Source organism: Vipera berus, assembly GCF_964194415.1.
Source record: "Vipera berus genome assembly, chromosome: 9".
Lineage (NCBI taxonomy): Eukaryota > Metazoa > Chordata > Lepidosauria > Squamata > Viperidae > Vipera > Vipera berus.
The window spans coordinates 19496649-19510490 of NC_138212.1; the positions used below are offsets into that span (position 1 = coordinate 19496649).

Genomic DNA, 13842 nt, shown 5'->3' on the forward strand with positions numbered 1-13842 from the left:
GATCTGGAAATGGGAGCTAGGTTACTTTTCATCACTGTTATAACTGCAAACAGTCACTAAACAAGGCAGTTGCTAAATGAGCACTACCTATACATTCTTAATCCCCCTTAATTCTTACAATGTCAGGAGGGTACAACCCCAATTAGCCGGGTGAGCCCTAATGATGGAAAGGTTCATATTCCAGAATTTGACTCATGAGGAAGCTGGGGAAAAGGGATACCGTAAATATTATAGCCCTTTTCCCCACTCACCCCACCCTTTATAATCCTCATCTCTGTTCTGGGATTATTAGCAAGGGAAAAATCAATGTTGTATTTACATTCATTGAAAAGGAAGAAATTACAAGAGAGTAAGCAAGCACACAACAGGAAAACAGTTGGCACTGGCAAGCTTAGTCTGCTTCTGGCCTAGCTGCTTAGAATACAAAAGGAAACCATTGTGGTAAAATTATTTAGGATCATGTCTATTTTAAATAGCAGGGCAAACCTTCAAAAGTGCTAATTAACTAATGGGGCAAAGTAAAGAAATTTAGAAAGAGGTAGCTTGTCAAGCAATCTCTTCCCCTCTGCAAGGGAGGAGAATACAAAAAAAATGCATGTCAGGCAATGAGGCACAGCACAGCAAATCATGTAGTAATTTTGTTTCTCCCAGGTGTGAACGAGAAGAGCACTGAAGACATTTTGCATCCTTTTGCTGAAAAGAACGATGTGCAGTCAAAAACGAAAAGTGCTAGTGTTTGCACAAAACTATAGGTTACATAAATGGCAAATTAATGGGAGCCCAATAGACCAGGTACATACTTATAAATATCTTGAGGTGCAGTTGCAGGTTTATCTTGGAGCACATATTTCTCTTATCAGGCAAGCGTGGCCCAATGTAACTCCACAGCCATTTTAAGATTCTTCTGTTTAAAAGGGGCACATTTTATTCTTGGGGCTTGCAAGGTTTTTCTTGCCAAAGTCAGCTCTCAGCTTCTTTATGGTGTTGCAACCTGCTGGTTGGGGGATTGTGGGAATCGGGCCATCCATCTTAGAACATAGAACATAAAATGGAAGGGACCTTGAGGGTCTTTTAGTCCAATCCACTGCTTGAGAGGGAGACTATACCACTTCAGATAAATGGTTGTCTAATCTCTTCATAAAAGGGACGTGGTGGCTCAGTGGGTTAGGACGCTGAGCTTGTCGATCAGAAGGTCGGCAGTTTGGCGGGTCGAATCCCGAGTGCCACGTAACAGAGTGAGTGCCTGTTACTCATCCCAGCTTCTGCCAACCTAGCAGTTCGAAAGCACGTAAAAATGCAAGTAGAAAAATAGGGACCACTCCGGTGGGAAGGTAACAGTGTTCCGTGCGCCTTTGGCGTCTAGTCATGCCGGCCACATGACCACGGAAGATGTCCTTGGACAAGCGCTGGCTCTTCGGCTTTGAAACGGAGATGAGCACCAGCCCCTAGAGTCGGAAACGACTAGCACGCATGTGCGGGGGAACCTTTACCTTTAATCTCTTCTTAAAAGCCTCCAGTGATGGGAGCATCTACAACTTCTGAAGGCAAGCTGCTCCACTCACTGATTGCTCTCACTGTTAGGAATTTTTTTTCCCCGAGTTCTAGGTTGCTTTTCTCCTTGGTTAGTTTCCATCCACTCTTTCCTGTCTTGCCTTTTGGTGATTTGGAAAATAGTTCTGACCCCTTTGTATCTGAAGGAGCCCCCTCAAACATTAGAACGCTGCAATCCCGACTCCCCTATCCTAAAGCTGCCAAGCTTGAGAAACACTGCTATGGAGAGCTACAGGCTCCCCGTCAATAAGAGCCTTGGTGGAGCAGCGGGCTAATGTCTCCTTAAGTAACACCAGCTGCCTGCAATTAGTGCAGGTTCGAGTCCCACCAGGCTCAAGGTTGACTCAGCCTTCCATCCTTCCAAGGTAGGTAAAATGAGGACCCAGATTGTTGGGGGCAAAATGCTGACTTTGTAATAATGCTGCTGGGGCACAGGTCTGCAACCCGCGGCTCCAGAGCCGCATGCGGCTCTTTCAGCCGTCTCCTGCAGCTCCCAGTCCTCTGCCATGTGCAGTCCAAAAAACAAAAAAAGTGGGACTAAAAAAGTTCAACCAATCAATTCAAATATGCAGGGTAGGTGCATATCTCGCCTTGTCTCCACTCTTCAGTCAAACCCTGTTCTGCACATGCGTGCATGTACGCGCATGCGCACACATTTTTTGCGGCTCCCAGTTTTTCCTTTTGTGAGGGAACCGGTTCCGAGTGGCTCTTTCACTGTTTCAGGTTGCTGACCCCTGTGCTGGGGTGTGTGTGAAAGCCCTAATAAGCAGGCATATACATAGAATGAAGGCTACTGCTAAGCTTGTAAGCCGCCCTGAGTCTTCGGAGAAGGGCGGGATATAAATGGAATTTAAAAAAAAATGGCCAATACAATTCCCAGAAATGAGATTTTTCCTTTGCCTCCAGGGTTCTTTTCTGCAAGAGACAGGCAGCTTACAATTCACCCTGCGAGGCAACGCCCAACAGGGCTTCCCAGGCTGGCTCAGTCCAGCCAGCTCGCAAGCATTCCTCCTCAGGGAAAATCCTTTTCCAGCCCTCTCTCCCGGAGATACCCGGGTCTGTTCCCCCCACACACACACACACACACCCCGCCACCCCAGCCCAGACTTTCCTCGCTACGCCACTCCCCCCGCATCTCCCCTTCGCTTTGCGCCTTCATTCATTCATTCATCCTTTCCTCCATTCATGCCCAGGCCCTTCCGGGCCTATTTCGCTCCGCCCCCCTCCTCGGATTGGCTCTCGCTCGCTCGCTCTTTCTCCCTTAGCTGGCGCGCACTCTCGCCTAAGGAAGGAGGCGGCCGTAACGGGCAAGCCACGCCCCCTCCCTCCCCTTCCCGCCTACGCTCGCGTTCCGCGGCCGAGAGAGAGAGAGAGAGAGAGAGAGAGAGAGAGAGAGAGGAAAGGAGAGCGCGTGCGCCTGCCGGTGGGCGGCGCCAGGCGGCGAGAGGGGAGGAGCCGTGGTCGGCCGCTGCCTGGAGACGCGGGCGGGTAGGCGGGCGCGTGCGCGCTCCTCCCTCCCTCCCTCCTTCCTTTCTTCCTCTCTTTCCTTCCTTCCCCCGCCCATTGGAGGAGGGGGGGGACTGGGGGGGTGCTTCCCTTTCTGAGCGCCCCTTCCTCTTCTCTTTAGACTCCAAGGCTGAGGCAAAATGGGGGCTTCGGAGGGGCTCGTCTGAGGACCCTAGGAGGTTGGGAGCGGCCAATCTGAAGGGGCTGGGGGGGTGGTCGGTGCCTTGGGGGGGTCAGTATTTGGGGGAAGGTGGGGTGCGGGGGGAGGCGAAGGCAGCCCGGCTGGGGGAAGCGTGAGGGGCACCGCTCCTCCTCCTCCTCCTCCTCGGGTCCCTCCTTTGTCCTGCTGGGGCGGGGTCTCTCCCAGAGGCTGGGGGGGGGTCCCAAGCTGGGTCTTAGGGACCCTGCCTGGGGGAGGGGGCACCTCAAAAGAGGGCTTCTCTGAAGGGGAAGGGGCTCAGCTTGGAAAGTCCCCCAACTGATTTGGGGGTGCCTCAGGGTCCCTCCCCCAGGCCTGGGTGGGTGGGTGGAGAGAGCAGAACAGGGCCACTCTGTGTGTGTGTGTGTGTGTGTGTGTGTGTGTCTGTCTGTCTGGGTGGGGTGGGGGCTCCAGTCCTTCTGGAAAAGAGGCCCAAAGGGGTGGGAGACCCTGACCCCGCAGACCCCCGGGGTGGACAAGTGGTGTGTGTGTGTGGGGGGGGGGTCTTGGCCTCTTGGAGTTGCCCTCAGGGTGCCTGGGTTAGCCGGTGCCATCTGGGGATCCCAGAAAGAGGCCGCGGGGCTTTGCAGGTGCAACCTTCGCCAGCCTGCCTTGTGCCAGCCAGCCTGTGCCCGGCATTGACATGAAGGCAATGGAGAAGCCCTCTGGTCGTTGTCAAGGCTGTGGGACAACCTTGAAGAAAGAGGAGGAGGAGGAGGAGGAGGAGGAGGAGGAGGAGGAGGAGGAGGAGCAGGGCATCTGCTGAGAACTGAAAGAGGAAGTCCTGCCTGGAGGTTATCTTCTCAAGCAGCCGCAGCTGGTTATGTAGAAGGGAATAGGGAAGCCCTGGCTGGCTGTTCTTGACTTTCTCTCTTTCTCTCTCTCTCTGAGTTGCATGGCCAGAGAGGCTCCTTTGAAGCATTGAGGAAGGAAAGGGTCTTCCTCCCTTTAAATTATCCCCCCCCTTTATTTCTTTGCACTTCTACGGAGCCAGCTTTGATCTGCAATGACAGGGAAATCCGTGCGGGATGTGGACAGATACCAGGCTGTCCTTACCAACCTGCTGCTGGAAGAAGAGAACAAATACTGTGCAGACTGTCAGGCGAAAGGTAACCTGTGTGGCTTTTAAGTGTTTTGTGTGTGTGTGTGTGTGTGTATGTCTGTCTTAGGGGCCAGAATGGTCCTTGAATTTGGTCTTCCCATAGCAAGAGTAGATGTGACGAGTGTCTATACTGGCAGGCATATTTTTTTGTTGTTGAAAGGTGAGCACTTGCCGATAGCAAGAAATAACGCAAACTCCCACACAGGTAAGCTTTTGCTTTGTGTAAGCAGCGTCATAGTGTTGGTTCTAGGTGCAAGCGCTGTGCATTTCAGGTTGTCTTCCCTGAACCTAGTAACTCTTCAAATAGTATGCAGTGCAGGTTCCTTTCTCGGAAATATTTGCTGTGAAGGATTTGTGGCTGGTGTTGAGAATTAGAGTGGTAGGATGCAGAAATATAAAGGTTGCTGGCTTTCATGAGAAGGGAAGGAACCCATTTGTAATTTAGGGGATGCTTGCTTGCAGTTTGTTATATAATGCCATCAAAAGTTGGCAGCAGTTGTGGTTACAGGTATTCTACCCAGAGAAAGCAAATTGGCATTGAATTTTGGCTTTACCTTTGGTTCATATGTAAAGTAAAGAAGCATCAGAAAAGAAATGGGTAGGTTGAACTTGGCAAATATTTGATTCAATCAAATAGAAAAAATCAGCTGTGAGTTTTTTGGATATATTTTTTTTTTTGGCCAATAGCTGTCTACCTAGGCAGGTTTTTGCTTTAAAAAATTTCAGCTTCCTATCCTTAAACGCCATACTTTTCTAGTTAACATGATTGCTGGGAAGTTGGAAAACTTTGTACCTAGAAACGGTTGCTTTTGTTTTTGAACTAATTCTGATTTTCAAAATGTATATTCAAAGAGTCTCAGGAAGGCTGATTAAAGATATTGGCCTAAACTTCATTTTAGAAGATAGGTCAGAAGAGTTTAGTTATGATATAATTACTCTACCCTGGGGTCAAAAAAATGAAACATGGTGGAGCAGTGGGCTAATGCCTCCTTAAGTAACACCAGCTGCCTGCAATTAGTGCAGGTTCGCATCCCACCAGGCTCAAGGTTGACTCAGCCTTCCATCCTTCCGAGGTAGGTAAAATGAGGACCCAGATTGTTGGGGGCAATTAAGCTGACTTTGTAATAATGCCGCTTGGGGGGTGTATGAAAGCCCTAATAAGCAGGCATATACATAGAATGAAGGCTATTGCTAAGCACATTGATTTGTGCTTTAAATTGTAAGCTGCCCTGAGTCTTTGCAGAAGGGTGGGATATAAATGGGATTTAAAAAAAAGAATGGAATCTTGTTGTTTGTTAGTCGGCTTGTTTATTTTGCTTCTTGCATATTTTGACTTGAGTTGTCTGGTGATGACTTGCTTTCGCATTTACTGTTTGGAGGCACACCTGGTCCTTGCCAGCTACTCACTCTGCATGCTCATGGTCAGGTTTGTAACCCAGAAGGCTGAATACCTGCAGGGCCTTTGGCCTCCATCTAAGACAAGGAAGGGTAGACAGCCTTGGCTCTTTTATGACTCGTGGACTGGCTCAGGAATTCAGGGAGTTGAAGTCCATGAGTCATAAAAGAGCCAAGGTTGCCTACCCCTGATCTAAGAGGAAAAATATAGATGACAAACAGTAGTTCAGAGTCCTATAAAATTAAATGTATATTCCAGCAAACTTACTTGGCAGTCAAATAACACATTAAAAATGCTATGTAAACTCTGTGAATTCAGCTTACAGTACAGTAGCTGCTTCTGTACAAAGGAAATAATTGGTTTAAGTGTTTCCTTGAGTCAATTTTTAACTAAATTTCCATAGTATATATATACCTTTGGCTCCCCATATAATGCTGTTTTCATCTTTTGTCCTAAAGAGGAACTGAAAAAATAAAAATAAACTTCCTATTCTCTTCAGGGCCATTTGCTTGTTATCAGTTGCTCGGTTTCAAAGAATCTGGTAGCTCCTGTTTCAACTAGTAAATGTTATTAAACAGCCTAAGCTTTTTTTTTCCTTTTTTCTTTGAGCTGCAACTAACTTCATCAGATGCATAAATAGGTTGTAGATACAGGTTGTGGTTATGTAGAGTCACTTTGAGATGGGCAGCCATAGAAATTCAGTAAGTGTGCTTCTGTCTGCGAATTATAGACTATCTATCTCTTAGATACTCAAGCCATCTGATAAGATGAACTGTGGCTCACAAGTCCTTTAGCCTTTTAATAATTGAATAAAATTTGATAGAAAAGATGCTGTCCCAGACTTCTTCTGTTTTTTTTTTATTACTATAGACTTTTCTCCTACAATAGGTTGCAAATGGACAAACAAATAGCTTTAGCAATTGAATTGCAGGATCAGGTACAACAGATACCAGATTTCAGTTTCTGGTAGAGATAAGCTTATGTTGCCTCATTAAAGGAAGAATTGTTTTTTTTAAAAAAGGTAATTTTTTGGTGGATAGTTCAGCATATGTACTAGAGAGACTGTAAATGCCAGCACTGCGTAATGCTTTGTTTTGTCTGTTTGATGGCTTATTTGCCATATTCAGTCTTCCTCTTCCTGTTCATTTGTCAAACGAAAAGTTTCTTGACTTTATTTGCATGTTTTCCTGTGTATTTGCGGTGCTGACTATTCTAGGCTTCCTCTGTTGGAGGGTTGGATGATATTTACAGAATATAGAATAGCAGAGTAGGAGGTTTTTCTGCTCAAGCAAGGAACTCTGTATCATTCTGGACAAATGGATGTCTGGTCTCTTCTTAAAAACCTCCAGTGATGAAGCACCCACAATTTCCTGAGGCAAGCCATTTTACTAATTAATTGTTCTGACTGTCAGGAAATTTCTGCTTAATTCTAGATTGTATAAATGTCCTGCCATTATTTCTTGTCCTGCCCTCACTCAGGTGCTTTAGAGAACAGGTCAACCCCCTTTTCTCTGTGACAACCCCAGAAATATTGGAAAACTGCTGTCATGTCACCCCTAGTCCTTCTCTTCCTTAGACTAGATTTCTGTGATGGTTCCCTAAGAAGCCAAATTTTGACTTGCTTTTGTGACAGCTAGAAATGCTTTCTAAACATTTCCTAAAGTTTATTTGAAAACCATAGTGGGTCTGCAATTGCACTTTTAATTGATGCAAAACTGTCTATGTTATTAAAATGAGAATTAAAAATAGATCATAATTTTAAATCCAAACTATCCAGAGTATACAAGTTATACTTTTTATTGCAGCAGATATTTAAGAGCATAACCAAGGAACACTGGAAAACAAAAAAAATACAAAAGAGATTTACCAGCAGGAGAAGAGTGAATAAAAATAAAGATGGTAAACGGTAAATCAGTCAACTATGCAGGCACCTATCTAAGTTCAGTTGAAGGCAGGGTCGATGCTCTTAAACAATTTAATGGAGAATGGTGAATTTGGAGAAAAAAAGTATTATTAAAATAGTGCTGGATATTAAAATATCCTATATTTAAAACTATAGAACAATATTAAAATTGAGTAAATATTCAATAAATAACCATAATAGTGTATATGGTCAAAGGCCTGGAGACTAAACCATATGAAGAATGGCTGGAAGATTTGGCTAGAAAAGAACTAATATCTTCTTCCACAAAGAAGAGGGGCAGGACAAAAAATTGTGGTTGGAAACTAATCAAAGAGAGAATGAACCTAGAATTAAGGAGAAACTTCCTAACAGTGAGGACAACCAACCAGTGGAACAGCTTGCCTCCAGAGGTTGTGGGTGCTCCATCACTGGAGGTTTTTAAGAAGAGGATAGACATTCACTTGTCCAAGATGGTATAGGTTCTCCCGCTTGAGCGGTGGGCTGGACTAGAAGACCTCCAAAGTCCCTTCCAGCTCTGTTCTATTCTGTGGTGTGAATCATAGATCAAAATTTCTGCATAGCTAAAAATTCTACCCTTATTTAGGAAAATGTAAGCATTAAAGAAAGGGACGCGGTGGCTCAGTGGGTTAGGACGCTGAGCTTGTCGATCAGATGGTCGGCAGTTTGGCGGGACGAATCCCGAGTGCCACATAACAGAGTGAGCACCTGTTACTCGTCCCAGCTTCTGCCAACCTAGCAGTTCGAAAGCACGTAAAAATGCAAGTAGAAAAATAGGGACCGCTCCGGTGGGAAGGTAACAGCGTTCCGTGCGCCTTTGGCGTCTAGTCATGCTGGCCACATGACCACAGAGACATCCTCAGACAAGCGCTGGCTCTTCGGCTTTGAAACGGAGATGAGCACCGGCCCCTAGAGTCGGAAACGACTAGTACGCATGTGCGGGGAACCTTTACCTTTATCTTTAAGTATTAAAGATATTAAGAGAAACCCAAACTAAGAGGTAGTATGAGCCCATATGCAGAACTATTATTCATGAATAATTTCCAAGTTAAATTCTGTATCAAATTTCCTGCTCAAATACTATGTTTCCCCCCCCTCCCCCCCCCACATTCTGTCTACTCCTAAAACTTAATTTGCCATTTTGCAGCAGAGGGGAGTATATGTGAGCACACAGCATCTGAGTAGATGTTATCATATAAAAAGCCAGCTTATTATCCTTCATGGGAACATGGCAATATTTAATAGAAAAATATTTATTTATTTTTTTTATTTTTATTACATTTATATCCCGCCCTTCTCCGAAGACTCAGGGCGGCTTACAAGCTTAGCAGTAGCCTTCATTCTATGTATATGCCTGCTTGTTAGGGCTTTCACACACCCCCAAGCGGCATTATTACAAAGTCAGCTTAATTGCCCCCAACAATCTGGGTCCTCATTTTACCTACCTCGGAAGGATGGAAGGCTGAGTCAACCTTGAGCCTGGTGGGATGCGAACCTGCACTAATTGCAGGCAGCTGGTGTTACTTAAGGAGGCATTAGCCCACTGCTCCACCAAGGCTCTTATCTGGTTGGCAAGAGAATTCAACTTAACGAAAATTACAATAAATCATTTTCCAGAATTTTTGAGTTTATAACATTGCCACCAAATATGAAACAATGATGTATTTTCAACTTTTTTTTTACGAAAATGAGTTTTCTTAAAAAAAAAAAAAGCACCTGAGAGCAAGACCAGGAGTAATAGATGGAAACTTATCAGAGAGGTCCAACATAGAACTAGGGAGACATTTCCTGACAATTAGTGGACCAGCTTGCCTTCAAAAGTTGTGGGTATTCCATCACTGGAGGTTTTTAAGAAGAGATTGGGCAGTGAGTTGTCCAGAATGCAGGGGTATGCAACTTTGGCTCTTTTATGACTTGTGGGCTTCAACTCCCAGCTCAGGAATTCTGGGAGTTGAAGTCCACGAGTCATAAAAGAGCCAAGGTTGCCTACCCCTGAGATAGGGTCTCCTTCTTGGGCGGGGGTTGGACTAAATTAAAGACCTTCAGGTCACTTCCAACTTGGTTATTCTGTATTCTGAGTTACTGTATTTGTTTTAGCAAATAGTAGTGGAATAATATGCCAGTGTAAAACATCTTATTCCAGTTTTCATTGGGGATAATATCTGCAGTACATTTAAATATTAGTGCCATTCCTATTTTGCGCATAAATTGTCCTGTTTAAATTCTGCATTCATTTAATCAAATAAAATGATTTCTGAGTAGTATTTCACTAATCATTTAGAATAAATGCCGATAAATGTGTTGAGGTTTGTGTTATAAGCTTTGTTTTTGTAATTCCTTTAGAACCAGGGAATTTCTTGGGATATGTTTTATTCATTTGTTTAAACAATTCATATGGCACTCCATCTCAGATGTGGATGGGTATCTCACAACACATTAAAATTAAATTACATTAGAAATGATAAAAAGAACAATATTAGCAAAATATAACCGACAGCATTGAGTCCAGTAAGGTAGTTCTGACCCAACTGAGGGAGAGAGGGAGGGATCATTAAGGTTTTGGATTTGTTAGGTTGGTTTATCAGCGGTTCCCTGCAATGAATTATGAATTATAATGAATTATAATTATAATATGAATTATAATCAAGTGGATTAGTTTGTTTCTAATTGCACAATAATAGTGAAAGCAAACAGATTAGCCAATATTTCAGTAGGTAAAGTTTGTCACTTCAACAGCAATGCAACAGCTGCATTGTTTGGTATAGCCTTGTAGTACATTTCCTGAGGTTTGAAAACATCTGGGTTAAAGAGTTAATCATTAAACTTCACTTGGAAAAGTTTATAACATGGATATAAAACATGAGATGTTTCCTTCATTTCACATCAGTTAGTTTACAACGGAAACTGCAGAAATCCACACTGTTGCTACATTATATAGCCCTTTGCTAATATAAAAAAAATAGTTCTCAGAGTTTACGTTTTGAGCAGCAGTTTGGTATTTTGCTGGTGAGGGTATCAGGCTAGAAGCCAGGAGCTTGTGAATTCTAGTCCCACCTTGGGTCCAAAGCCAGTTGGGAGCCACCTTGGTCCAGTTACTCTCTCAGCCCTAGGAAGGAGGCAGTAGCAAAAGGCTTCCGAAAAACCTTGTCAAGAAAATATCAGGGACTTTCCAGGCAGTCTCCGAGAATCAGAGATGATTGAAGGGAAGAGGGGGGAAAAGAAATAAATTTGGAAGGAGATACCGTTGGGGAAAAATATTTGGACACTCGCTTGACTAAACTGTCCTTGGCTATGCTTGTAATCATCAATAAAACAGTTGCCAGAGGGTTTTTTGTTTTTTTACATTGAAATGATTTCATGTCTGATAATTGGGCTGGAGAGGGAGATGCTTGGAAGCAGGCATGATTTTAGATATCCTTTCCATCAGTAAAGATTCAGCGGTAGCCTCCCTTGTCATATCTCCCACTTAGATAAGACAACAGCTTTCCATTGCACTAAGCAAGACTTTCCTCTTTTCCTCCTGGCTTTACAGGGAGTCCTTGAGTTAAGAGTACAGTTGAGCAAGACAGTTGTCAAATGAGCTTTGCCCCATTTTACAACCTTTCTTGCCACAGTTGTTAAATGAATCAACTGCAGTTGTGGAGTCGGCAAACCAGTTAAGTCAGGGGGTCTTCAAACTTGGCCCTTTTATGACTTGTGGACTTCAACTCCCAGAATTCCTCAGCCAGGCACGCTGGCTGAGGAATTCTGGGAGTTGAAGTCCACAAGTCATAAAAGGGTCAAGTTGGAAGACCCCTGAGTTAAGTGAATCTGGCTTCCCCATTGGCTTTGCTTGTCAGAAGGTTGCAAAAGGGGATGATCACGTGATCCCCAGACATTTCAACTTGTCATAAATACCTGCCAGTTGCTAAGTGTCTGGATTTTGATCATGTGTCCATGGGGATGTGGCAACGGCCATAAGAGTGAAAAAAAACAGTCATTAGTCCCTTTTTTCAGTAGTGTTTTAACTTTGAACAGTCACTAAACGACTGGTTGTAAGTAGAGGACTACCTGATCTAATTTCTTTTTAAACTCCTCTAGTATTTCAAAGCTTATTCCTTATATTAAGGTTTATTTTGCATCTTTCATGAAATTTTGGTAGAGTGGCATTCCTATATAACTTGTTTGCTCTGATAAATATAAAGGTCACCTTCCGCTCACAGCCACAGTTGGACCCGGAGCGTCCATTACTAAATGAAGTGGTTAAGTAAGATGCAACCAATGCAACCAATTTCACAACCCCTTTTTCTGCGGTCACAAAACAAATCACTGTGACTCTTAAGCAAATTGTGTAGTTGTTAAGCATATCTGGCTTCCTCCCTTGACGTTGCTTGTTGTAAGCCCACTGGGAAAGTCACAAACGGCAATTACATGACCCCAGGACATGGCAGCTGTCCTAACTATATGCCAGCCCCCCAATTTTGATCATGGGGACGTGAAGATGGCTGTAAAAGGGCTTGGTGGTAACTATCACTAAAGGAATGGTGAACCAACAGGCCGTTTTGCTTGTTTAGTTTAGGCTGAGCAAGTAGGAAAATTACTTTGCTTTTTTTTCAGTTGTGGACAATAACAGTTCAGTAATCATTTCACCTCGTTTTAGTCAACCATTTCGGTTTGAGTTCACGTGGGAGAGTCAAATATAAGACATGTTATTGGTAATGAGTATTTACTCAGTGGGATGCCCTCTATTTTCCTTGTTTCTCTGGAGGTTCAGTTGCTAGAGAGGCATGACTGATACACCTGCCGCTTCTTCAAAAGGGCAGGGATCCGTCCATGAGGTTGGGTACTGCCTCCTCCCTCTTCCCATGGATGCAGAGCAAACTCTTGTATTCACTGTTTTGGTTTTTACACCTACCCAATTGTCGTCTTTTAATTCTGCCTTCTGTAATGCTTTCTTTTCTGTTGCTCCATGTATGGATTCTCAAAATAACAGCTGTTATAAACCCATTTCTCTTTCATTTTATAGTTAACTGGAAAGACTTCTATATGGAAAGACTTCTTCACTAGACCACAACTTTGTACTATGTTACTCATCTTTTCCTAAGAAATCTCTCCCCTTTGTGTTGCATCTTCATTCTGTGTGTGTATGGTTTGTCTCTGTGTGTGTTGATCAGGATAAACTGCATCTCTTGAGGAAGGCTGAGAATTCAAGCTTCTTCAAATCCTAAATATAAACATCTCGGATGCTAGCTGGATGGTAAGTGCTTGTTCTCATAGAGTCTTTGCATCAATTCTGTCAGACGTTTCCCCATAAAAAAATGAACTGATAATTTTATTTGTCCCCAACTGAGATATATCACTATAAACCACTAGATATTCTGACTAAAAAAGAATATAGGGTTCTTTGCTGAGCTTAAGAGACATGATGTCCATTCTCCACTAGGCATGTTTCATCTAGAGACTACCAGTTATATCAACTCTGATGATTATGAAAATTGAGATTAAATAAGTAGCACACTGCTTCTGTAGTTGAGCAATGCTTTCATTGTTGTATGAAGAATAATTCTCTTTCTGGCAAGCATATGCCATTATAGCTTGGAAAATAGGACCTTTTGTATATCAAGAGACCTGCTTCATTTGGGGAAGGGCTGCATTCTCCATCTAAAGTGTGCCAGGTTAGTGAATAGTCTCTCCGGGCTAATGCCACAACCTTGTGAAGCCACATGTGTCTTGGAGAATTGGGATGATGATGAAGAAGGTTGGTTTAAAGGAGTGGTCCCCAAGCTTTGCAGCTTGGTGGCCTGGCTGGGGTGGGGAGAGGGGATCTGGGCTGTGGGACTGGCGGAGCGGCGTGTATGCATACAACGACTTGCACAAGTGGTAGGCCAGCACACATGCACAATTGCCCACCGCTTGTGTTGCATTCTGACCAGACACTTTTGCACGGCCCAATTCTGAATAGGCCACAATCCAGTAGTGGGCTGCAGCCCAGAGGTTGGGGACCCCTGGCTTAGAGGACCTATAGGTCACAATCCTTATATTTAAATTAGAATGCCTTGTACAGCCAATTATCAGCTTACATCTACAAAGCGAGTGGTTGGGTAAAGTTGCTGTTTCCCTGACATTACGGTATTTTTGTCTATTATCGAGCAATGAGTTCTTCACCCTGCTGCAGTGCTCAAGTCTGA

At 43.9% G+C, this 13842-nt stretch overlaps 1 protein-coding gene across 4 annotated transcripts in view; it reads left to right on the forward strand.

Moving 5' to 3' along the window:
• The first annotated feature begins 3106 nt into the window (after nt 1-3106).
• The window catches only part of SMAP2 (small ArfGAP2), a 43387-nt gene continuing 32651 nt past the window's right edge, over nt 3107-13842 (forward strand). For 2 of the 4 annotated variants that reach the window (XM_081335199.1, XM_081335201.1), the window contains exons 1-2: nt 3107-3236; nt 4251-4365. In XM_081335199.1, the coding sequence (XP_081191325.1) occupies nt 4263-4365 (103 nt within the window). In that variant the 5' untranslated portion in view covers nt 3107-3236; nt 4251-4262. Of the gene's footprint in view, nt 3237-4055; nt 4366-12828; nt 12912-13842 lie in introns of those variants that run through there. The other 2 variants (XM_081335202.1, XM_081335200.1) reach the window with 2 other exon arrangements.